Source organism: Mesoplodon mirus (assembly GCF_964341445.2).
Source record: "Mesoplodon mirus genome assembly, chromosome: 1".
Lineage (NCBI taxonomy): Eukaryota > Metazoa > Chordata > Mammalia > Artiodactyla > Ziphiidae > Mesoplodon > Mesoplodon mirus.
This window is the reverse complement of record NC_138976.1, coordinates 51,424,473-51,450,272: the sequence shown is the minus strand read 5'-3', so window position 1 is coordinate 51,450,272 and position 25,800 is coordinate 51,424,473. Positions and strand designations below refer to the sequence as shown.

General features: G+C 44.7%; 1 protein-coding gene across 3 annotated transcripts in view; it reads right to left on the bottom strand.

Moving 5' to 3' along the window:
* MOB3B (MOB kinase activator 3B) overlaps positions 1–25,800 on the bottom strand; it is a 233,812-nt gene that overhangs the window by 24,039 nt on the left and 183,973 nt on the right. The window contains exon 4 of one of the 3 annotated variants that reach the window (XM_082602944.1): positions 450–5,625. The exons of the other annotated variants lie outside the window; for them this stretch is intronic. Coding sequence (XP_082459070.1) covers positions 5,596–5,625 — 30 coding nt within the window. The 3' untranslated portion in view covers positions 450–5,595. Of the gene's footprint in view, positions 1–449; positions 5,626–25,800 lie in introns of those variants that run through there. 3 annotated transcript variants of the gene reach the window in all.

The window sequence follows — 25,800 nt, the reverse complement described above, 5'->3', positions numbered from 1 at the left end:
CAGAAATCTGAGGCATGGAACAGTTAAATATACTACCCAAGGTCATACAAATAAGGTAGTGGCAAACCTGAGATTAAACCTCAGGTTTGTTTACTCTGGTTGATGAGCTTTTTCTATAATCTAGACTTATTACCTTTATATGCCAGGCTGTTACCAAACTTAATACTGAATCCTACTGCAAGAAAAAAGATGTACAACATTAATCTGTTGAGAAGCTACACAATATGCATGACACCCTCCCAGGAAAATTTGTAATAGAATAAAGGAACTTCTGCTAAAATACAAATATGTGCATGTGTTCTAAAATAAATTTTGAATTAGTTTTTTGTAGAGTTAACCTTTCTTTGCATCTATTTGTTCCAGGATCATTGCAGGATAAAGAATATGTTTGTTAAAGAAATAAAATGAACACATAAAAAAGACAAAATAGTATATGATTATGTGTCTTTTATTTGTAACATTTGAATTCCTAAGCTCACATAAAACTGATTTCATAAATATCCTTTAGTTTTATCTTGCATTTTAATTGTTTTTAATTGTTAGTCTGTTCTTTTAACCAAATCCTTAATTTAATCACAAATGGAACTAAAGATATGCTAAATCTTTTTTCTGATGCAATTAGAAAAGATACTGAAAAACTTTGAAATTAGAACATTAAAAGCTAGTAAAACAGCTTAACTGTCAGATTAGAAATGGACTCTTCCCTCTAAAAGTTACAAAAATCCTTATTTATTCATTGAAAACTGCTTACCCAGAATTAATAACTGCCCAGAGAGAAACAACTTGTTGTTTTTTTGTTGATATATTTTTAAAAGCAGGGAAAAAAACCCATTAGTTCCAAAACACGCTTTGTTTCGCTAATTCTAGGAGAGAATCACCTATTTCATTAAGAACTAAAATGATCAAAGCACAAAAGACAACAGTATTAACCAAGTGACACATCAGACTCCTTTTAGTGATTCTGCCTTTGTACACATTCCTTGGTGGCTGTACTTTTCCTATGATATTTCTTTTTCTCAGTGTGATACCCATAGGGTGTGGAAGCAGTGTAAGGTTAGAGACCATAGGAAGTGATGTGCTTCCATTAATGACCAGAATGACATAATCACCACAAAAAGATAAGAGAAATTCTATCCACGTCCCCTAATGCTTTGCCAATTAAAGAGGGAATTAAAACAAAATAACTCAGTGTGATCTTACAGGGAATGCTAAAGGTAGGAAGGAAGGAAGCTCAAGAAGATAAAGCAAAATGGTGGAACAGAATATAGATAAGGATTTAGTGTGGGCAAATACAACAGAAAAGAAAATTTATAAGTGTATAAAATCAAGTCAAGAGCTAGCAAAGACACAACATAGTTTGGAGAAAGCATGCAGTAATTTCTTAATGTTCACTGCTAGTTACATCCATAACGCACAGTGACATGGAGAGCTTTAGGAAGGTTTCAGGCTGAAGTATAGAAATGTTAGCAGTGGGGCAACGAGACTTCCAAGAGAATTCCGCCATTGGGAGATGATAAATGGAGGAAGGCTGAAAGACAGCTGGTAACAGTCTTCAAGTATTTAGTGGACATGCAAATAAAGCTCTCATTTAGTATGTGTTTACTTATACAGTCTTTGGATCTTAATGTGGGATACTAGAAAAGGTGAGCTGAAACGCAAAGATAATAGTTTAACTCAAGTTGAATGGAAGGATTTCAGATGGAATCTGGTCTGTGGGTTATACCAGAGGATGCTACAGAATTTCTGTGCCTGAAGATCATTGAGAGGAGAATTGGTTTTTCACCTGGAATATTACTGGTGTGGTTTGGGAGGGTAGAAGGAATGGCTTAAGAAATCTCTCGAAGTTACTTCCATTCATCCTGGCCCTCAGAAATGAGCAAACACCCCAGGAAGAGAAAATGAGAAATCTCAGAAGTAGAAACTGACTCCAGATGGGTATTTCTCAATTTTTAAAAATTATCATCCTCCTAAAGAGCCTTTTTAGACATTTTATTCTTAATCATCTCCCTATCCCTACGGAAATTTAATACTACATATATACTTCATATCTGTATATGTACTATGGTCAGGCCATGCTCCAGTCTAATATATAAGATTTCCTCCCCACCCAAATCAATTTTTGCACCCTTGGGCAATCACCATCAATGAAAATACACGCTCTCTAAAATAAAACATCGGTCTGAATGGGAGGTCACTGAGGATGGGAGGAAAAAAAAGTTATATATATTTTAACTCTGGCTTCAGGGACTACATAAATTCTCATTAGTCAGCATACTCATGCTCTACCTACAGAGGGAAACTTTTTGTGTCCTCTTCTTTCTGTTAAATGGGAAAAGATGAATTCTCTGTCACTGCTATTTCATCTAACTGCAATGGCTATAATCTTTTGGAGATCCTGGACCTCTTTGTGAATATTGGGAAAGCACATATGTACACTCTCACACTCTATAAAATGTATGCATATGGAATTTCAGATCTTTATAATGAATTATGGAACTGTATAATGAATGGATCAGGCAGATAACACCTCAACCCACTGATCAAGCTTAATATTTATCATAAAAAGAGACATCTAGACATTATATGCTTCCTGATATGATGCAAAAGGAAAGAAACAACATCACTTACATAGTATTCTTGCTAAAAAATGTTTAACCTGACTCTAATAATGAGGAAACAATCAGAAAAAAATGCCAGATTGTGGAACATTCTACAAACAAACCAGCCAGAACTCTTTAATAATGTCAGTGTCATCAAAGACCCACATACACACACGCACGCACACACACACACACACATACACACACACCTCACACATACATAAAAGAAGGACTCTAATCCATTAACTAAAGAGAATGACAACTAAGGGTATATGGATGTCATTGTAATCTTTCCTTTTTGAAATTTCCACTTTGACATTTCTCAAAAAAAAAAAAAAAGAAAATCATGGATACATGTATTACTCAACTAAAAAAAAATAGTGGGAAATGAGGGAGAGCGAGCCAGGTTAGGAGGAAGAAGCAAGATGTCAATCTCAGACCCAGAGAGTAGGAGATGCCTGAAGAGCTGAGATCTCCATTTGCCAGGAGAGGTACTTAGGATGTAGTCAGGCCAAAGAGATAAAAGATCGGCTGTAATGATTTTCTTCAGAATTTGCCAAACAAAGTTCTGCGGGAATAGGAACAGTCTGTAATTAAAACATAAGAGTGGTTTGCCAGCACTAACCCTAGAAGTGCCGATTAGTGCAGCGAACAATATAACCAGGAGGAAATGGTTCCAAGAAGTTTTAAAAAAATCTGAACTTTTTTTAATTGAGTGGAAATTGCATATGCACGAACAGTTAACAGAAAATAACCTTCAAAAGACTTTATAACAGAAGTCTTCATAGTCCAGCATCCTACTTGATCAGGCATTATTGAAATACAGGAACTTAGTCAACTTTTTGTTTGTTTGTTTTTTGCGGTACGCGGGCCTCTCACTGTTGTGGCCTCTCCTGTTGCGGAGCACAGGCTCCGGATGCGCAGGCTCAGCGGCCATGGCTCACGGGCCCAGCCGCTCCGCGGCATGTGGGATCCTCCCGGACCGGGGCACGAACCCGCGTCCCCTGAATCAGCAGGCGGACTCTCAACCACTGCGCCACCAGGGAAGCCCAACTTAGTCAACTTTTTAATGCAAAACTCCTGTGTTTTCCATTGTGCAGAGCTTCAGAGATCCTCCCAGGGCCTGGGCTCCATGCTGTCACTTCTCTGTCTCACTGCTCAACACTCCCATGTGGCACTAACTGCATCGTGCATAGGTCGGGAAGACGGGCTCATTTGTCTAATCTCTGGATGCTTCGGACAGTCAGATATCCTTTCAGCCAAAAACGATGCTGAGAAAATTCTTTGCCTATCTTGTCCTCTCAAAGTTACTTAGGAAGCAAAAAAACAAAAAACAAAAAAGGTATGTTTGTTGTTGATCAGAGCCCAACAATATAGAGAGAGGTAGCAGCACTTGGATTCCATGAGACAACTTTGACGAGATACAAAGCAAGGGTTGGTCTGCCGGGTTAGGTCAACACAGAATGCCACAGTGTCCAGACAGTTGACGCTTTCTCAGTCTGGACCAAGAAAAGACTTCATGCCTTTCTAGGCTCTCGCGGCAGCTCCAAATGGCTTTAACACATTACATGCAATGAAACAAAATCAGAGCTGTTGAGTTATTCTTTAATCAGTATTACATTGAAATGCCCTAATACATTCTTATCTACATCCCTCCACCAACTGCTATTTTGTCGAATTCAAATGCTCACTGGAAGTATCATCACCCCCTAGTCATAGGCTCTCAGGACCACCACGGTTTTGCGAATGAATCACAGAAGGCAACAGTGCTTCAGCTAAAAGTCACTTAGCTTCCAAAACGCAGGATGTAGCACAGAATGATTCTGTCTACTGGGATAGAAACACTGGGAAGGATGGGAGAAGAAAGTTGGCTCCAGCTCCACTGTTACCTTGGCAACTGTGGCGCAAGCATCATCCGGGCAGAAATTAACTTTGTGCCATAATATCATAGGGCAAAGGAAGGGAGAGCGCGGAGGAAGAGGAAGAAAACATCGGCTGGATCTAGAAACTCAGAGGGCCGGCTGGGAAGATTATGAATCAATGGGCGGGGCATTTGAGCTACAGGCACCAAATTACCCATTGTACTTTTGTTGGTTTTTTTTTTTTTTTCACTGAAATTTCAGTATTGTGTGAAGACAGCCACCACACCCTTTAGTAATGAACAAACACTGCACTAATTTGGCTCAGGGCATCTGCTGATCATTCTTGGTCATTTATAACTTCCTTTTATTTCTCTCTTTGGGGAAACAGGGGAAAAAAAATATCTTGAACGGAAGAGACAAGGAATGGTGTGGTTACAAAAAGCACATTCTGTTGAGGGTGAACTGGTAACTAGTTAGCCTTAGGCTAGAGAGCAGTCTCTTCCCTGCAATGAAAGGGTGCAGACCTTATCTGGGGCAAGACAAGCCACGCCGTGGAGTGGTCCCTGGTCAAACTGTTTATGGGGGAAATTGCACTGATGCTGTGGGACGGGCCTCAGACCTCCCAGCCAAGACCACGGCACCAGGGCCAGAGCCTACAGGGACCGCACAGGAAGGCTTGTTAGAGAAAAATTGGCTGTGCATCCAGAGTTCCAAAATTCACTGGGTACTTAGAAAACACGTTACAGAAAAGGGAGCCGGCTGACGAGACAGGTAAGTGGAAAAGTACAAGTAAGTATCTCAGTCTCAAAACCTGAATTCCAGTAAAGCTTAGGTGGCAGGTCACAGGCAGAACTGCGACACGCATGTAAGTGCAGAGGCTTCCTTCCTCCAGGATGGGTGAGGGGCCGTCCTTCTCTCCTGGCCAGGTCCACAGGTCACGGCTAGCAGCACTCAGACGGTTAAGAGCACACGAAGTGCGCGGGGAACATCTCTCAGGAGTCACCGCTGGTCTCCAGCTTGCCTGCTCCTGGGAGTAGGTGCGCCTTTTCAGCCAGGGAGGTCTCCCTCCTGCCGGCCCGGGACTCCAGGAGGAAACAGCTTTTCCTCTTTCTTCCGTAGGGTAAGATGGGGCGTTAGTGACACATCCTGCTCGTCATCTCTTTCTGGAAAGCAGGGGGAGAAGGATGGTTAGGAGTAACTATAAGCAGAGCAATGACTTGTTGAAGGATTCTGAAAATACCCTGGCAATCTCTGGAGCCTTTAAACAAGAGGTTGCAAGCATGGCCCAGGAATAAGGCTCAGCATACAGATGTGTTCCACTGGCTGCAGGCTTTTTTTTAAAATCAAAGCAATGTTTAAAAACCTCAGCTAACTTGCCAAAAATCCAGGTTGCTCTGTGTTTTGGAAAAATTGCAAGATCTGGAGCCACTGGGCGGCTGAGTTGAGAATTGCTGTCCTCTTCAGATGCAGAATACACTCTCCAGTTTGCCCCAGTCTCCACCACTCCCAGCAGTCTCCCCATCAGGAGTGAAGTATCACTTACTGATTGATATGATAATTGGATTTAGATGGCTGTTTTCCTTAGAGTAGAGCACAATTTCTCTTTACCTAAGTTTCAATCAAAGATAAAAAAATGGAGGATAGGTACAAGTCAAGAAAAGTGGGAGGAAGGACATTTCTTAATAGAAAGGAAGACTATCCCAGTGTGTCTGACCGTTAACCACAACCAGCTGGCCTTTCTATAAATGCTCTTGTGGGCATTTATAGACCCCAAATGTGGCATCTGTTCTCCTTCTTTGGGTCTCTGCACAGGCGAGACCCTCGCCCGTGGCCTGCTCCTACCTCGCCCTGCTCTCTTTACTTGGCTAATTGCCATCCATTTTCCCAACTCCAGCAAGATGACTCTGATCTGCCTGGGAGGCCTTCAGGCACTCCCACCCCTCCCACTGTGGATCAGCCATGCCCTCCACCTGAGCCCACCCGGAGGCCTGCGTGCAGGGAGCCAGTTTGTACACCTGTGTGTGTGTGTGTGTGTGCACGCACACATGGGCGACGGGCATGTGGGTTAGCTCTACTTGTGAGCTCCAAGGTGTCAGGAAGAAGAAACCCTCACTAGCAGTGCCTGGCACAGGGCAGCAGCTCCTCTTTCATCCTCAAGAATGTCCTGGGTCGCAGGCTGGGAAGGAGACTTGTGCCTTGTGGCATTTAGGAGGACACGTTTCATATGTTTTAGTTAGATGAATGAGCTGCTTCTGAGGTCCACCTGCTGCAGAGCTGATGCCAGCTGCTACCTCTCTTGCACGGTGACCCCAGCTCACCCTCCAGCGCCCCCTATCAAATAGGAAACATCTGAGTAACAGGAGCTGGCGAATACGCATGCCAGCTGCTCAGAGACTCTATTAGAAAACCATACCAATGTGCTGGTTAAAAAAAACAACCAAATATACAGAACAGAATTTAGGTACTTTGGCACCCTTATAATATTAAGCAAGGCAATTATGTAGAGATACATATATTGAAAAATTAAGTGACCATTTACTTATGCTCAGTACTTATGCTATGGACCAGGTGCCTGGGAGATGAGGTCACTGTTCTCAAGGAGCTACAGTCTATCAGGGAGAAAATGATATAAAATACAATGATAGGGCTTCCCTGGTGGCGCAGTGGTTGATAGTCCGCCTGCCGATGCAGGGGACACGGGTTCGTGCCCCGGTCCGGGAGGATCCCACATGCCGCGGAGCAGCTGGGCCCGTGAGCCATGGCCGCTGAGCCTGCGCGTCCGGAGCCTGTGCTCCGCAACAGGAGAGGCCACAACAGTGAGAAGCCCACGTACCACACACACACAAAAAAAAATACAATGATATAAATATTAATATTTAGAGGAGGAGGTGACGCATGGTAGAACCCAATCCACCCATCCCACTCTGCCCTCACTAGCACCCTGTGTGACCTCCCTGAGGCTTTGGGTCTTAGCTGAAGTGGCCCCTTTCTAGGGATACCTAGGGATACCCTTCCGAACCTCCAGGATAGGGCATCACCTCCTCTTCTGCTCTTTCATAGCACCCTTCTTCACAACCAGGATAGTCTTTCTGTTTCATTCCTGCCTCCTGGATTCATCCCTTGTAAGATCCTGTAAGACCCACCAAGAAAAGGGCTGTGTCTGTGGTCTGTGCTGTGTCCCCAGTGCCTGGCAAGTGATGGTGGATAAAATGTTTGTGTAATCCAGTAATGAATGGGCTCCCAGTGTCCTCATCTGTGAAACAGACCAGTGATGCCTACTTGAGGTGAGTGGGAAGGTTAAAAAGTGTTCATGGACAGAGTACGCATTCATTCCCTTTCCTGATCTCTCCAGAAGCACAAACATGGCAGCGGCCACTTTGTGCTGGGAAGGCAGAGCCTTGAGAGGACTTCTCTGATAACGTACCCACTGAGATGGACTCCACAACCTAGAGGAGGAGGAGTCTGACAGGTGAGGCTGGGAGAAGGGGGACTGGAGAATAGGGGCTGTGGCTGGAGGGAAGCACAGTCGAGGTGGAGCCTGCCAGGGATCTGATGCTGCTGTGGGTGGAGCGGGGTGGGGGCAGGGCAGGATGGGGATGCAGGGGTGGGGAGACAGGTAAGCGCACAACTATTTGAATAAGGACCCAGGCACCTGGTGTGGGGGGATGGAAATAGATGATGACAACCTGAAAAGGAATTTGCTGTTCCTCTGTTAAGCTTCCAAAGGTTCTTGTGTTTTTGGTTAACTTTTTGTGACAGAGATGGGAAAAATTAGGTGGGAATTAGGTGGGAATACAAAGTGTGTGTGTGTGTGCGCGGGTGTGTGCGGGTGTGTTTGAAAGAGTGAGAGCAAGAGAGTGAAGGAGAGATCATGAAGACAACTTTGCCTTTATAACTAATTCTCATAATTATTTGCAATGGGTCAGGATTACAGAAAGAAAGGAACTAGCATTTGTTAAGCCCCTGTGAGTTGCAGGTGCTTCGGGTCGTTATATTAATATCATTGCCTCTGTAAAACTTTGACAGAAGAGGAATCCAGGCCTCAGAGCAGAAGTGATGTGCTCAGGGTGAACAGGTATGGTGAACAGTAAGCTGCCCAGCTTAAATGGTAACAGTTGCTTCCATCAAACAAAGGTTTGCTGTTGTTTAGTCTTGGTGTCCCTCACGGCCCTACAGATATCACTTCATGTAACCCTTACCCTGATCCTGTGAAGTAAGCTTTGCCATCCCCATTGGTCTGATGAGGAAACAGGCACAGAGACAGAGAATAACTTATCAAAGCCACACAGAAAGTGGCAGAAGTAGAGATTTAAACTCAGGTCTATCTGGATGCAAAGGCCAGCTCTTTCCACTACACCACATGACCATGGTTTAAAGCCTCTGAGACATTCTTATGAATATTCATTTGAGTGATATTGACTTATATTAATTAATGATTAATTGCAATCGTTCCTGAATTTTCAAAATGCCAAAGAGATAGTTTTTCTTTATCCAGACTGATGCCACTTTGAGTTACAAGTGCAATTGGTAAATACTAAAACAATTATGCCACTAAAAGACTATAGACACTAGAAATATGGAAGACTTTTTTTTTTTTTTTAAGGAAAGCAGAAGAGGGAAAAGATTGAGAGAGGATATGGGACTTAAGCAAAGCCACTGAGTTAGTCTGTGAAAAGCCAGGACCAGTGCTTTCCTCACCACACCGTGCAGCCTCAAATGCAGGAGAAAAACTGTTTACTATGAGGCCTCTTAACATTCTTAAGGGAATGAATGGTTGAAATAGATCTGAAACTTGAGGAAGGACGTCTCAGTTGGATCCGCCCTGCAAAAGCCTACAAGCCTTCACAGCTGTATTCTAGCGATTCCCCACTAGGTGGCGCCAATGGGCTGGCTAAAAACCAACTGGTTCTGAGAAAAAAAAACCCAAACCCCCCCAAAAAAAACCAGACAATATTGGGTTCCATGGCTTTCCTCTTCATCAGAGCCCTCCTGCAGGCATCCAGCAGGGCCAAACACGTTCCTTCCTATCGGGGAGAGTAGCTTAAGCAACTCCTATGCAGTTTGCTCTCTAGGGATGAATTTGCCATTGCAGGAGTTATCTGAACCCACCATGTATTAAGTCCACTAAAGAGCTCCAACAGGTGCTTAAGAGGTTTCTGCAGAGGTAGTGTGAATTTTCTGAGAAATGTTCCTAAAGACTGTATTTGGCTTGTACATGAAGACTTTTCAAGCACCCAGATTTTTAAAAATCCATTCTTAAGGAAAGAGTAAAGTCAGGTTTTGGTTGTGCTCAGTCGGTACCACTGCTTTAATGTAAGGCAGAACTTGATTCTGCAAAGTCCCTGATTCCCGACTCTCAGCAGAACAAAGTCCACACTCTGCAGCCTGGCAAACAAAGCTGTTCTTAACTGGATCCACCCACCCTGCTCACCTCCTGTTGAAGCCCAGCCCACTCACCACACCCATCAGGCAAACTAGACTCCTCCCCGTACTCCAAGGGCCCTGGTCTGTAACGTTTCTAGTAGCTTCCCATCGGCTTGTTTCTTCCATCTGGCAAATGCTTTCTGCCCTTCTATGCCTGGCAAACTTTGACATCCTTCAAGATCAGAAAGGGTTAATTAGCTCCCTTCCGGGGTTCCTCCATCACTTTGCACACACCTGCATCACACTGCTTTCTACCAGCACTGGAACTCACCATTTCATCTTGCCTGAATCTGAACAGACCCTTAAAACTTTGTTATATAGGAATATATGATGAGAGATATTTTGGTCAAGTCACATAACAGTATGTATGGTTTGATCCAATTATATTAGGAAAAAATATAAAGCATGAGTCCAGCATGATAAGTTTACCTCTGGGTGAATGGAATAATATATGTTTTCTATTTCTGATATTTGCCTTTCACATATCCTCTAGCTTTTTAGATATTTTTAATATACATGTAATTTTTCCTCAAAAGTAAGCTTCAGTCATTTAAAAAACAAAAAGAGAAGTAGACCAAATCTCCACATTGAAATCATAGTTAGTTTTGGGAATGAAGTTAAAATGATTTTGCCTAGTCTTTGTGGGGAATGGTGGTGGTGGATGAAATCAGCATATCTTCTGCATAAGATACTCAGCCACTTCTGATCCAGAACATTTAAAATTAAAATAGAGATCTTTGCTAGCATTTGAAAGTTTTGTTTGTTTGTTTTAATATACATGGAACAAACTTGTGTGAATTCTATGAGTCAAATCTTCCTCTTATCTCTCAGTGTAGCCATTTTGAGAACTGGCCACGGAGGGAATAAACTTTCCAGGGAAGTAAAATGATTTATTCCAGGTCACGCAAATAATTTCTGACCTGACCAAGACTACAAAGAAACCGACTGACTTAGCTTACTACACCATACCATCACACATTCCAGTAATCGAATTTTCACATGGAATAAAGAAAGAAATCTGATGTCTGCCAGGTGTCAGTCATCATGCTAGCATAACCATATGAATAAGGTAACATTAGGAATTATAAAATGAGCTCCAAAAAGGAGTGACAAAATCACAGGATCATAGACTACTGTTCAAGCTGGGAGGACACCTGGATGTGATCTAGTCCAACACCTTCATTCCAGAGATGTGAAGACCCGGCCGTGAGGGAGGAAGCGACTTGCCGAAGGTGGGACCACTGATAAATGGCAGCGCCAGGACTCCTGACCTGTGGACTCTGCACTCCATGTTGATTTCAGAGAGGCAACTTGTGTACACAAGGATTTCTTAAGAGTCACCTCAGTGTGCTTCAGGAAAATCCCTCTTGCATTACTGGCTCTCCTCCACGTAAACCTAAAACCTAAATGGCTCTCCACAGCTTTCAAACTAAGTCCCAACTCTAGCGTCTAGCATTGGTGTGGACTACTACTCAACCACTTGGCCGTCACTCCCCAACTCTCCTTCTCTACCGTTGAGCCCATAGCAATGCCCTTATATATGCTTTCCTTTGCTCCTCTCTTCCCAAAACACCTTTCTCCCAACTCCAGCATCCTTCGAGACCCTTGACCATTTCCCCCCTCAGGAACACCATCTCCTACCCTCCCCACCCCGTCCCCAAGAAGTCTCAGCTGCTCCTCTTCTAGTTTCCCCTTGTGCCCATAGTACCTCTCACGTTGTTCTATGACACTTTATTAATTCCTGGTTCCAGCAGGAGATTGCTCTGGAAGAGATGAACCATACCTTGTTTCTGTTTGGACCCTGGTGCACAAGGCCTGCCACATACAAGGGGCTGTACAAATATTTGCTAATTCGATGAAAATCCAATGAAGATGAACAATTATTAGGTCTTAAAGACCCAGTAAAACGAGAGGTAGAGGAAAATACAAACTGAATACCTACTATGGTGGAGGCACTTATATTTATTGTGTGTACTTCTTGCTCAAAACTCTGTGAAGTAGGCATTGCTCCTTCTAACTTACAGATGAGGAAACAGAGGCTCAGAGAACTGAAGTAACTTGCCCAAGTTCACTCAGCTAGCAAGTGGAAGGATAAGGATCAGATTTGGTTGCCTCAAAAACAAAAAGCAGGGCTTCCCTGGTGGCGCAGTGGTTGAGAGTCCGCCTGCCGATGCAGGGGACATGGGTTCGTGCCCCGGCCCGGGAGGATCCCACATGCCGCGGAGCGGCTGGGCCCGTGAGCCATGGCCGCTGAGCCTGCGCGTCCGGAGCCTGTGCTCCCCAATGGCAGAGGCCACAGCAGTGAGAGGCCCGTGTACTGCAAAAAAAAAAACAAAAAAAACAAGCAAGCAGACAAAAAACATCCTGTTTCTATTACTCCACTGGGAGGAGAAATAAAAGGACTGAGGTTCTTTGTTTTTCTAGTGTTTTAACATATATTGGGCATAGAAGTGCTACAGCAACAGCATTTTAAAGCCAATTTCTTGTTTCTAATTCACCAACTTTCTGCTAATTCTGAGAAATAAGAAGGAGAAAGGGGAGGAAGAAATATTGGAAATAAAGCAATGATTTAGGAAGAACAGGACACAAAGGGATGAAAGGAAGGTGGGTATAAAAGGCGCAGCAGTGTGATAAGAATGAGAACACTGGGCCCAGCGCTTCGTGAAGATGACCTTTGTGTTAGCGGGTCCTTCCCACCACCAGCCACCATGAAAACAGGGTAGCTTGAAACACACAGCATATCGTTAGATCGGGCACAAAGAGGGAAGTATTCCATCAACTGCCTCTCATCTAACAGAGCATAGGTGTACACACACACACACACACACACACACTTTCCTTCTCCAGTAATGGAACTTCACCAACACATTTTAAAGGCACTATGTTAAGGTGATAGTTGCCAAAAAGACAAAGGAAAACGGTGAGTCCACCAAAAAGGGCCAAGGTGCGGGGCAGGGAGAGGGGGTGCCGGGAGGAGGGGTGCTCCTTTTCTAATGTGCTTCCTTGCAACCAATCAGCAGCACAGCCTCAGGGCCCCCCAGTTCCCGGAAGCCCCCCCTAAGCTGGAACATGGCCACACCTCACCTCTCCTCAGCCTCCTCTCAGATGAAGACAGATTTGGGAAAGTGGGTTTGAACTGCAGCGTGAATTACAGGGACCACATTTCTGGCTGGGTCGGGGGGATGGGATACGAGTAAACCCTGTAACTGAGAAGACTTCTTCATTCCCGACAACTTGGTTAGGCCCCCGGGGGGGTTGGCAGCCCGGTCCGCAAAATGACTTTCTACGCAGCCTTGCATCCTACAAATTCCATTTCTTAAAGGCTTTAAAACCTCCAAGTGGTAACCGTATTATCCATTTGTTTCTTTTGCTATTGGCTATTTTCCCCTCCCCTAACAAGTGTGTGGATTGAAAATGTTGACCATCTCGAAAATTCCATTGCTCAAGGGTCTGCTCTCCCCACCACCCCATTCCAAGCAAAGTGCTGCTGATGCCCATGCGAGGATTTCACCAGAACTACCCCTAACCCACCCGCCCCCTGGGGTCCTCAGCTCCTGACCATACCCATTTCCCTCTGGCCATCTTTCTACACCAGAGGTCAAGCAGATATTTTGCTATTTCCTTATCTCGGGATCTAACCCACGGGTAGCAAAGCGAGTCCCTTTGGAAACGGCAGTTTTCCTGGAGGAGCAAGGAGGATGAGAACCAGAAGAAAAGCGAGCTGGCACCAGCAAGGAGGCTATGATGGGCAGCTGAGCCACACAGGGCAACGTGGGGCGATTCCTGAGCGCAGGCAGGGCCAAGGGTTCAGCGAGGGCTCTTCTAGCACCGTGACGCCGTGAGAAGCAGGGCCACACCAGGGTCAGAAGGACTCGAGGAACTGGCACGGGTGGCTTTAGGGAGGAAGTGGTGGTGTGCAAGGTATTTGATGACGGGGATCAAAATCAGTTGTTGTCTCCGAATCATCCAGTTTGGAGGACTCAGAATTTCCCATGATCCCATGCTGCCTTGTGATTCCAACGTGTAGACAAGGCCAAAGGCCTACACTCTCTAATCTCTCCTGGTATCATCAGCAGCGCAGGCTGGAAAGCTGCTGCTGAAGATCCAAAAACACACAAAGCTTGTTTCCACTTCCCTCCATCTCCTACCAGAAAAAGTCTCAGCAAGTTAAGTGACTGCAGGACTCTGGGACCTGCCCCCCTCCAGCCTTGCACATACCTTGCTTCTGTTTGTTTCTGCACGAGAGCCCCGCTTCCTTAGCCTGCCCAGAACACACCTGTTCATCCTTTCAGGCCCCATGTAAGTGTCTCCGGATGGGAGACAGAGCGCTCAGGGAAAGGGAACAGGCCTCAGGGGAAAAGGAAGAAGAGAAAGACGATCCCGGAGGGCCCCAGGGCTGGGTGCTAAGAATGTGGCCTGGCAGTTAGCTCTCCCTCAGACAGCGTCTCCCTGAGCTCTGAAGGGCAGTATTTCACTTCAAGGGGGAGCCCAGTAAAATATCAGGCTGTTTGCTGCAGGGAAATCCCTGGAACAAGAGAGAGGAGGAGAAAAGCAAAGCAAACAAGCGAGTACAAAACATCCCCAGCCACTCTCCTGCCCAATCCCTGTGGGACAGCTAGTCTTCAGAAGGTAGAAACAAGGGGGCAGCTCCTGCCACCCTCGGGCACAGGGCGGCCATGCATCTCACCCACCCAGGGGAGGCCAGCTCTCCCCTGCTGCAGTGTTTCTCCTCTCACTTTCTAGAATCCACAAAGCTGCACCTATGACATTGACCTTTTCCCAAGTGCCTTGACAATTGCGGGGGGGGGGCGGGGGGGAAGAGCAGGTAATTCCATGGGTGGGGCCTCCCAGGGCAGGACTTTGTAAGGAGCCCTCAGTTCCGCCCACAGTGCAGGGCAGAGCCAGTGAGGATGATTCGGCCTTCGCCTACAGCAGGGCCACCCAACACGCTCCCCAAAAACGCGAGCCCAGTTCAATCTCCTTGGGTGAACTGGACCATTCAGAGCTGGTTCCAGAGACCGAGATCGCTGAGGGTCTTCACTTGTGAGCTGCCCAGGAGTCTCTGCGGCCCCGCCCCCTGGGTGCGGAGCACTTCCTTCTGCCCTCAGGGCCTCGAAGCCCTGAGGACATTGCTGCTCCCAGTGATCCTGGAGGCCACGCTTCTGGGCCCGGAAGCTTCTGTTCCAAAGAACAGACAGACCACGGAGTAAAGAGCGCACCTGGCCTGAACATTTTTTAAAAACTTTTTTTCTTAACGTCGCTGTGTCTGTTAGACGGAGAAAGAATTCCAGGGGGAGACTGACACTAGCCACCTTAAATGATTTTTGGAACAAGGCTTTATACATATTAATAACCTGATGAATGCATAATTGAAGTAGTGCCAGGTCACAAAAGATGCAGCGAGCAAGATGGGGCGGTAGCATCCCAGCCTTAAGGAATCAACGAAAGTGTACTGTGCTGCTAAGAGAGCGGTAGCTACACCTCCGGCCCTTCTTTCTATGTGCCAGACTGTGCTCAGTGCTTTAAACTCATGACTTCCTTCAGTCCTTACAGCAGTCTTATGGGGTGAGTGGTACTCTCCTCATTGTACAGATGACAGAACTGGGGTTAAGTCCCTTGGTCAAAGTCACATAGTTCATTCGGGTAGCCAAGGTTGAAACTTGAAGACCTGTCTTCCTAACCAGTCTACCCAAGGCATCACTCTGAACAGATCTTCACTCATATCTGCGTGTGCTTTCAGCTGAGTCTTTGAGTTGGCAGCCATACAAAGCCAGCCCTGGCCGTCGGGGTTGGGGAGGGCAGTGTGGACGGGACAGGGCCATGACCGGTGGAGCCATCCATGGCAGGCCCACAGCCAGGGCTGCTGACTTTCCTTGCTAGCATCCCCAGGTCGGAAGTCCTTTAAGGCAGGCAGGGCAGCCAGACTACAAACATTTAAAAAAATTCTCCCAAATTGAAGTATACACGTGATCCAACCATCACACAGAAATTTAAAATGTTCTTCCTGCATTCTCTTAGGAATGTGGGTGGCAAATAAGCCAAAAGAAATAAAAATAGAAACATAGCAGGCCAGACCACCCTACACAGGAAAGAAAAATATTTATTTGATTAATTCTGTACCTAAACAGCAGCCCACATCACTGCCACAGAGGGCAGTCCCCACGCGGGGGTGTGTGTGTGTGTGAATGTGTGCACATATATGCACACCCCCACGTACATGTATACACATGTATGGATAGATAAACACAAAGACCTGCCACCCACAGAGAATATTTACTCATACTCATGCAAGAATCAAACTGCTCTTCTTTTCCCAAATCCTGCAAACATTAAAAATAAGTCACATTATGTAAACACATTCAGTCTCTTGATTTACACTTGTTCTTACAAGGGCAGAGCTGCACATTTTTGAAGCTCTCTCCTTTAACCACAGGAGATGGGATACGGACGCACGGCGGGCTGCCTCATGGCGTATCATGAAAGCAAGAGAATGAATTGAAAACGTTTCGTCATCACCTCATTTCTCAAGATCAAGTCAGCAGACTGCTGCCAGCCCCCGATCTGCCATTCCATGTTTTTTAACATCCTGATTTCTCTGCAGATCTACCAACCATGTCTTCCCCCATCCCATCCCATCCCTCCCGCTGGTGCAGTGTTAGTTAGCACTTGACCATGACGGTGCATGGATCCAGCCTGATTTCTGCTCAAAGCGATGCTACCTATAACCCAACAAGGCACAGTACTGGCCCTCTTTGGTGGTCCGTTGCTTCTCCCTCCTCCTTTCCATCTCTGCCTGCCCACCTCCTCCACAGCCTGGCTTGGGGTCCACACAGCCATAAGGGGTCTGACTCCCTGACTCCCATACCCTGCATTTGTCAGCACAGCTGGACTGGTTTCTGGTAGATGTTCCTTAAGCCCCTTGTTTTGGGATGAGCCACAGGTAACTCAATGCACACACACCCTTGGAGGGATGGAACAGATTTCAACATGGCCCAGTGCCCACCTCTCGGGTTGCCCGGCTCTTTGAGGACTGTTTGTGGGAAGGCAGGTAAGGAACTCTCCCCCATTTGCTTCTGTCACTTGGCCTTTTCATGGGGGGCAGGGGTGGGGAGGGAAGAGCACAGGCTGGGAAAGCATTCCCAATCTAGGTTAGGCTGCAGGCACAGACTTTTAGTTATCCTGAGAGAAGCTTAAAGGGTCCAGCCCTTGATGACATTCAAAACACCCTGACAAAGCATCATTCATCATTTCGGGTGTAACCTGAATGAAGTTCAAGGGCATAAGTCCCTGGAGGAAGAATTTACCTCCCCTGGGGAAAACAAAGGATTCCATAGAAGAGGGTCAGTCTGGCTGAATTCACCACAGGACAGAGCTTGCCATTACTTAATAAGACCTCTGTTGTGTGTCTGATGAAAACATACGGAGATTTTTCTTCCTCAGTCAGCCTGTAATTTAGGAAATTTGTAGTTTCTTAGCAATCTCATTCTTTTGGTAGAAACAAAGTATTATGTTGATGGGGTAAATAAACATGAAACAAACTTAATTTTCTTTTTAATAAAATAAGACCTATTGCTAGGAGTTTGACTACCACCAACTGAAACATGTTCTCAAGCTCCCAAAGAAAGAAATGTAGCCTCTCCAGAGCTGTACGGCCTGATCACCATTTTGTGCCCCACTTTGTAACTTTCATCTCTATGGGGTGGTCATTGTGCTTTCCCTATGGATAAACTGAAACTTGCAGAGGTTAGTGACATGCCCAAGGTTACATGGTTAATACCTGGCAGAGCGAGAACTCAAACCAGTATCCGTCATTGGCATCTTGTCCACAGGCCTTGGAATCCTGTTTTTCCTCTACTTCAGGCACCTGGAAATTGAGTCCTTGGCCCAAATCCAATCCACACCTGTTATGTATGGTCCATAAGCTAAGAATGACTTTTAAACAGTTGAAAAAAAATCAAAAGAAGAATAATACTTCCTGACGCATGAACATTACATGACATTTAAATTTCAATCCCCATCTATAAAGGTGAAGTTGGAACCCAGTGACACCCTCTGTTTATGTGTTGTCTAGGGCTGCTTTCCCATGTCAATGGCGGAGCTGAGTAGATGTGGCCCACAAGCCAAAACACTCAATATCTGGATCTTTTCAGAAAAAGTTTGCTAGCACTGGTCTGCACCCCATGGGTACCGCGAGCAGTGGGACTCTATCGTTTTAAAGCCCATGTGGTTATAAACGGTCCCCCAGCTGCCTTTCCAAAATCGACCTGGCCATAAATAGTCCAATATCTCTCCTATCCTGGGACAGAAGTGATGCTACATCAGTAAGATTATATATAAAATAGATAACTTATAAGGACGTACCGTATAACACAGGGAACTCTTCTCAACACTCCATAATGACCTATATGGGAAAAGAATCTAAAAAAGAGTGTATATATGTATATACACAACTGATTCACTTTGCTGTACAGTAGAAAGTAACACAACATTGTAAATCAACTATACTCCAATAAAAATTTTAAAAAAAGAAAACGCACGTGAAATAAGAATGGAATAAACTCTGCACGTACCTGCCTCCCTGATAACTAAACTTCGATGGCTTTCAGCATACGAGAGGAGGAAAAGGGCTTTTTTCTTATTCTCAGATTCCCAATTAATGAACCATGAAAACAACATGAATTTTACGTAAAGGGAATGTGCTTTATAGGAATAAAGTAATTTTTACTTGTTAGGGCTCCTTCCTCACTTGGTCTTGACATTTGATTATGAAGCTGCAATTTTAGCAACAGAGCATGATGTGCTATTGTTCTCACAATGTGTTTTGCTCTCAGTGTAAGAGGAAGTTGCCCAGTGTATTGAAAGGTGGTAGGTAGTAGCACTGCTTCAGCTGAGGAGAAATGAAAGCAGATATCTTCTTCCTTTGCATAGTTTTTGTTCCCCTTTCTGGCCTCTATTGCACATCCTAAAGACCTGGCTTATATGTGAAAACAAAATAAAATAAAACAAAAATTAAAAACCATACCTATCAAGATGAAGATTTCTGGAGATGGACGGTGGTGAGGGTCGCACAACAAAGTGGGTTACTTAATGCCCATGAACTATACACTCGAAGACAGTTACGATGGTAAGCTTTATGTTATGTGTATTTTACCATAATTTAAAGTAAAACCAACCAAACAACAACAAAAAAGACCCCACAGATATCAGTTTTAGAAAAAAACAATTTCAAAAGCTTCAAGGAAGATTTTTATAGACAATTCCATTAAGAAAATGGAAAATAAAAAATCCCCAGGGAAGGGGTTTTGAAAGATTTGAAGCTTTTTCAGGAAAAAATGAGCATTAGTGTGTGTTTGTGTGTATGATTGCGCACTTATGCATGTGTGTGTGTGCTTTCAAGAAAACATTCATGTCAAAAGATGCTCAACATCATTAGTTATTAGAGAAATGCAATGCAAAACTACAATGAGGTACCACTTCACACCAGTCAGAACGGCCATCATTAAAAAGTCCACAAATAACAAATGTTGCAGAGGGTGTGGAGAAAAGGGAACCCTCCTACACTGTTGGTGGGAATATCAATTGGTGCAGCCACTATGGAAAACAGTATGACGGTCCCTCAAAAAACTAAAAATAGAGTTGCCATATCCAGCAACCCAACTCTTGGGCATATATGTGGAGAAAACTATAATTTGAAAGGATACATGCACCCCAGTGTTAATAGCAGCACTACTTACGATAGCCAAGATGTGGAAGCAACCTAAGTGTCCATCAACAGATCACTGAATAAAGAAGACGTGGTGTACACACACACACACACACACACACACACACACACAATGGGATACTACTCAGCCATAAAAACAGAATGAAATAATGCCATTTGAAGCAACATGGATGGACCTAGAGATTATCATACTAAGTGAAGTAAGCTGCACAGAGAAAGACAAATACCATATAATATCACTTATATGTGGAATCTAAAATATGACACAAATGAACTTATTTACGAAACAGAAACAGACACACAGATATAGAAAACAAACTTATGGTTACCCAAGGGGAAGGGGGGAGGGGTATAAATTAGGAGTTTGGGATTAGCAGATACAAACCACTATATATAGAATAGATAAATAACAAGGGCCTACTGTATAGCACAGGGAACTATATTTAATACCCTGTAATAAACCATAATGGAAAAGAATATGAAAAAGAATATATCAATATATATAATACACATATATTATATATATATATAACTGAATCACTTTGTTGTACACCAGAAACTAACACAACATTGAAAATCAACTATACTTCAATAAAAAATAAACTAAAAAAAGAAAACATTTATGTCCAATTAATTATATTCCCTCTGTTATTGCGATCAATATTGGAAATAAAAATGTTTTCAAGAGTCCTTCTATGTAGAATAATCTCAATCTATTAATGCAAAATACCAAGCACCCTTGCACCAGAAACAGAAATCAAAATAAGGAGTAACTATGTCTGGGAACCTCTTAGAGCTCTAACATCTTTTACCAGTGACACCAAAGGAAAGAAACCACACCCAGTGGACACCTATTAAGATTCTCCTGTCGTGTATGTACAAAGGCTGTTGTACCCGCCAGGGAGAGAGTGAGCTCCAAAAAAACAGCAAACCACAACAGAAACCTTATCCTAAAAATGGAACTGAGATCTGAGCAGGAGTGCCAACCTTAATAAAAAAGTCTTCTTCTTCAATCATTAGGTCGTAAAACTAAAACCAGCCTATGTTAGATGTGGGCAAACTTCGTATTTGACTCCTGTGCATTTGCCAATGTTTTTCAAAGATTAATAAGATAAAATCCTTTGAGTGTGTGCTGTGAGTACTGTGGGACTTTCTGCCAGTTCCCCGAGCTGAGGTGGTGTATGGCGGAGTTTCTGAAGGCTCTACTGTTTGGAGTAAGCACACACAATAACAATAGCTGCTTATGGCCCGGGCCTGGCAGCGACGGAGTCAATGAGCTAAATGCCAACTGGAGATGACACTGGTCATGTCAAGTGAAGCCAGCGACAAAGGGACAGATGTGTTCTGTGTCCTTGGTGGCTGCTGCAATGCAGTTGCTGCAGACCAGCCATGGTGATGGAGCTCGGAGCAGCATGGTGTGATGCTGACACCAACTCAGTCAAATGCCCACTGTCTCGTCTGCTTCAGACAAACCCTGTACACCCCCCAACACACACACACACACACACAAACACACATGCATGCACACACACACAAACACATATGCATGCACACACACATACATGCATGCACACACACGCACGCACTGATGCTTCACTTCCTATGCTTGGAAGTGCTGGGCTTTCAAGATAAGGGGAAACTCTAAAAATAACTCTGTAAGTGCAGATACTGCCGATGTGTGGCCAGGTTGTAATGGGCCAGAACCCTCCTGTCCACTGCAGAATCTATATAAGGCAGGAATGCAAAACGATGGCGCCTAGGCAAATGGCACTCCTAGAAAGAGCTTGTTAGGTCTGTAGATATAAAAATAAATAGAATAAAATACAAGAACTGTTCAAATCAGTTGCCACCGTTTAAAATCCTGGCGAGGGACTTCCCTCGTGGCACAGTGGTTAAGAATCCGCCTGCCAATGCAGGGGACACGGGTTCAAGCCCTGGTCCGGGAAGATCCCACATGCCACAGAGCAACAAAGTCCACGTGCCACAACTACTGAGCCTCCACTCTAGAGCCCGTGAGCCACAAGTACTGAGCCCGCGAGCCACAACTACTGAAGCCCACGTGCTTAGAGCCCGTGCTCTGCGACAAGAGAAGCCACCGCAATGAGAAGCCTGTGCATCTCAATGAAGAGTAGCCCCCACTCGCCGCAACTAGAGAAAGCCCGTGCGCAGCAACAAGACCCAATGCAGCCAAAAATAAATAAATAAATAGATAGATAGATAGATAGATAGATAAAATCCTGGCGAGTTCACCAGGTTCTTTTGATTTGGAAACACTGGCTTTTTACCCTCCACACACCCCGTACCCTCCAGGGAAACCATTAGCTGGCATTGCGTGGCGGCTCCTCCCCCAACTTGCTTTTTCTCACTACCTGCTTGTTAACTCATCTTTGCTACCTGCCTGGCCTCTGAAGGCTTTGGGTTTGGGTCATATAGAGATATTAAACTTCCTGAGGCAAGGGTGGTGTCTTTTGAGCTGTGCCAACACTCAGCACCAGCTCTTCATGCACTGTCATCTCATTTGAGTCATTCAGCAAAGCACATTCCTTGGGCTCAGAGAGCTGAGGTATTGTGACATTGGTCTCACAACTGGATGCTGTTGAAAGATGGACAGAAGCTTGGAAATCATCCAGCTGCTGCAGATCATCAGAACCCACTTGAGTTAGTGAGTCCTCCTTAAGCAAAAATCCACCTCGAATGGATTTCCTCAACAGAGGCTGTGTCTGGGATTGGAAGTCAGACTGCATGTGTTCAACCCCTGCCTCCCCAGACCTGTGTGATATTGGACAAGTTGCTTCACTTCCTTGCCTGATGTTCCTTCTCTCTTGAGTGGAGATAAAAATAGTATTTATCTCAAAGGACTGTGTGCAGATTAAATGAGGTAATATATAAACATATCTCCTACAGCACCTGGGTCATAGCTTTACCCAAAATATTTCCCTATCATTATACCTTCAGAAGCTGAACATACCAAATTTTAAAAGTATATAGTTATTACAGACCATCACAGCATTCTTCTATGTTGAAATACTTTCATAAGACATAGACATAAATCACTACCATAAATCTCTGTTTTCAAATAATTATACTATTAGAAATAAATGAAGTAAAGGGAAAGGCACTGACAATCTATGTCATTCTGGATCCACAATGTGCCAGAACTGGAAGGAAAGCTAAGCCTTCCTTAATCCAGTGGATTTACAACTTATTTTAGCAGCAGAAACCATTTCTTCCAATGCAGTCTTACACCGAAGCCATTAATGACAGCAGTGTGGCAGCTTTGGTTGAAGAGGAGGTGAGGCCCCAGAACTGGGCTCTGGCTTCACCCAGCATGTTCTCAGAACCTGTTGCTAAGGACCATGGACCTTGGTTAAGCCCTCTCATTTGACCAGTGGAAAATTAAGACCATTCATATCTATACCTAGATAAGAAGATTTATGTCAAAGACCAAGACTGACCTGTGACTGTATCCCCAGCACCTAGCCATGTGCCTGGAGCACAGGACCCTAGTAGCACAAAGGCTTGTGTGATGGGGGCTCTAACACAGGTGAGGTGCCAGGCTGAAGAGGTGAAGTCTGGAGGGATAGGCTTGTAGGGTATGGTGATGATTGCTGCCAGTACGGGGTGACAAAAATGCCATTATGGTCTAGACAGGGTACTGGGTGTGGGGTTGATTCTGGGGGAAGAAATGGGGTGGGGCTAAGTAAGCCTGACTTAAGTAAACAAAAGTAGTAGGGCTAGATGCCATCTAAAAAACCCAAGATGAAGGAGCCACTTTTCAGCCAAGGAATCTTGTTGAACTCCAATTCTGCCCAGAAATCTGGGAAAAGATAATGTTAGTTTCAATGTGTGATGCCTGGGCCACTTGCATCAGAGCTACCTGAAAGCTTATTAAAAATGCAAATTCATGACCCCCAAGAAGAATTACTCAATCAGAATTTCCAGTAGTAGAATCCAAGCATTTACATCCTCCACCAGCTTCCCAGATGTTCTTGTACAAAAAAAAAAAAAAATTTTGAGAAGCACCATACTCCATCTCACTGGGGCTCACCCACGGTGTCACCGAGAGCCATCGGGAGAGCTTTACTTTGCTTGGGCCCTACACTTGGAGATTCTGATTTAATAGGTCTGAGGTGGGGCCTGAGAATTGAGGTGCTTTCTGAAATACACCTCCCCCCCCACCCCGCCCCAGGGTTGTAGGGCAGAGTGGTTTGTAATCATTCACAACTGATTGCCAGAGGGGAGGGAGAGCCTCCTGTCTCTGTGATATGAATCACTTCTGTTATTACAACCAACTGAAAATTGCCGATATTCTAATTGGCCCTTAGAGATAACTTGCTACTTTTCCCTTTGGTTTGTCTCTTTAACCACCCAGGCAGCAGGAAGACAAAAGTTTTCAACAAAGACCTGTCAAAACATTGCTCTTGCAAATACTGAAGTTGCTTTTAAAATATGTTGGGGATGCATTTACCAAGCATACTTTAAAGTTTATCAAGGTATATTTGGTTTTTAATAAAATGCTTTATTTAAATGCACAGTTTGAAGAGTTTTGATGGATATATGCTTCCAGGTACCACCTCAATTAAGATACGTAATATTTCTACCACCTCCAAGAAAATTCCCTCTTTACTCCTTTGCGGTCAATCCCCCAACCCCACCCTTGGCCCAGGCAACCACTGATCTGCTTTCTAACACTGGATTAGTTTAGACTGTTCTAGAATTTGATACAAATGGCATCAAACAGTATGTACCTTATGCCGGATTTCTTTTGCTCAGCACAATGTTTTTAAGATTCATCCATAACATGAATTATTAGTGAATTATATTGTTCATTGTTTCTCCTCTGTTTCAAAAATAAGTGCATAGGGGCTTCCCTGGTGGCGCAATGGTTGAGAGTCCGTCTGCCGATGCAGGGGACGCGAGTTCGTGCCCCGGTCCAGGAGGATCCCACATGCCGCGGAGCGGCTGGGCCCGTAAGCCGTGGCCGCTGAGCCTGTGCGTCCGGAGCCTGTGCTCCGCAATGGGAGAGGCCACAACAGTGAGAGGCCCGCGTACCACACACACAAAAAAAATAATAAGTGCGGGGCCTCCCTGGTGGCGCAGTGGTTGAGAGTCCGCCTGCCGATGCAGGGGATACGGGTTCGTGCCCCGGTCTGGGAGGATCCCATATGCCGCGGAGCGGCTGGGCCCGTGAGCCATGGCCGCTGGGCCTGCGCATCCGGAGCCTGTGCTCCGCAACAGGAGAGGCCACAACAGTGAGAGGCCCGCATACCGCCAAAAGAAAAAAAAATAAAATAAAAAATAATAATAAGTGCATAGGGCTTCCGGGTACTACTTCCGGAGAAAGAGCAGGTTTCCGGAACAAATTGAAAGGGAAGTGAGAAAGTAAAGACCATGGGCTTCCCTGGTGGTGCAGTCGCTGAGAATCCACCTGCCAATGCAGGGGACATGGGTTCGACCCTTGGTCCAGGAAGATCCCACGTGCCACAGAGCAACTAAGCCCATGCACCACAACTACTGAGCCTTAGGATAAGGACTGCTTATAACCGTATCCTCATGCTTTTATTGTGGTAAGACTGGTGAGTGGTGAGAGAAGATATATTGTTATATTTCAGTAAGTAAAACCTTCCTGCATTTAAATCCCAAGCTAATACTCATTTGACAAAGAATCTACTCTTGTCTGCCGGGAAATTTGAACTAGTCTAGACCACACATAGCAGACAAAAGTTGGCAGGCTTATTTATATATGGGCATCAAGCCATACTGACTGTTCACACGTTTATTCAAATGCTCACGAAGATAAATTAATTCCTGCTGTGACTGACATTCTGCAGCAATTTCCAAAAATGCAGACACAGTAAAGTGTAATTACGATTTGTAATTGATTTGTAATTTACAAGCATTCCTGAGGCGCTGAGCAGCCCCTGAGATGGAGATTCTGACATGAGACCTAGGGAGAAACACTGAGCATACAGTTTTGAGTTTTATCTGTTCTTCATCTGTAAACTGGGAGAGAAGTGGTCTAGCAAAGAGAAGCAGACCATAATCGATGCTTAAAGAGCTAAATGGCAATGCCTCACTGAGGCAGCAGGGGGACAATTCTGAACACATCTGGCAGCCATTGGTGGGACAGGGGATTAACAGAGTATTGTAGGAGGTAACACTCGAGGCTGGAACCTCTTAGTCAGTGGTG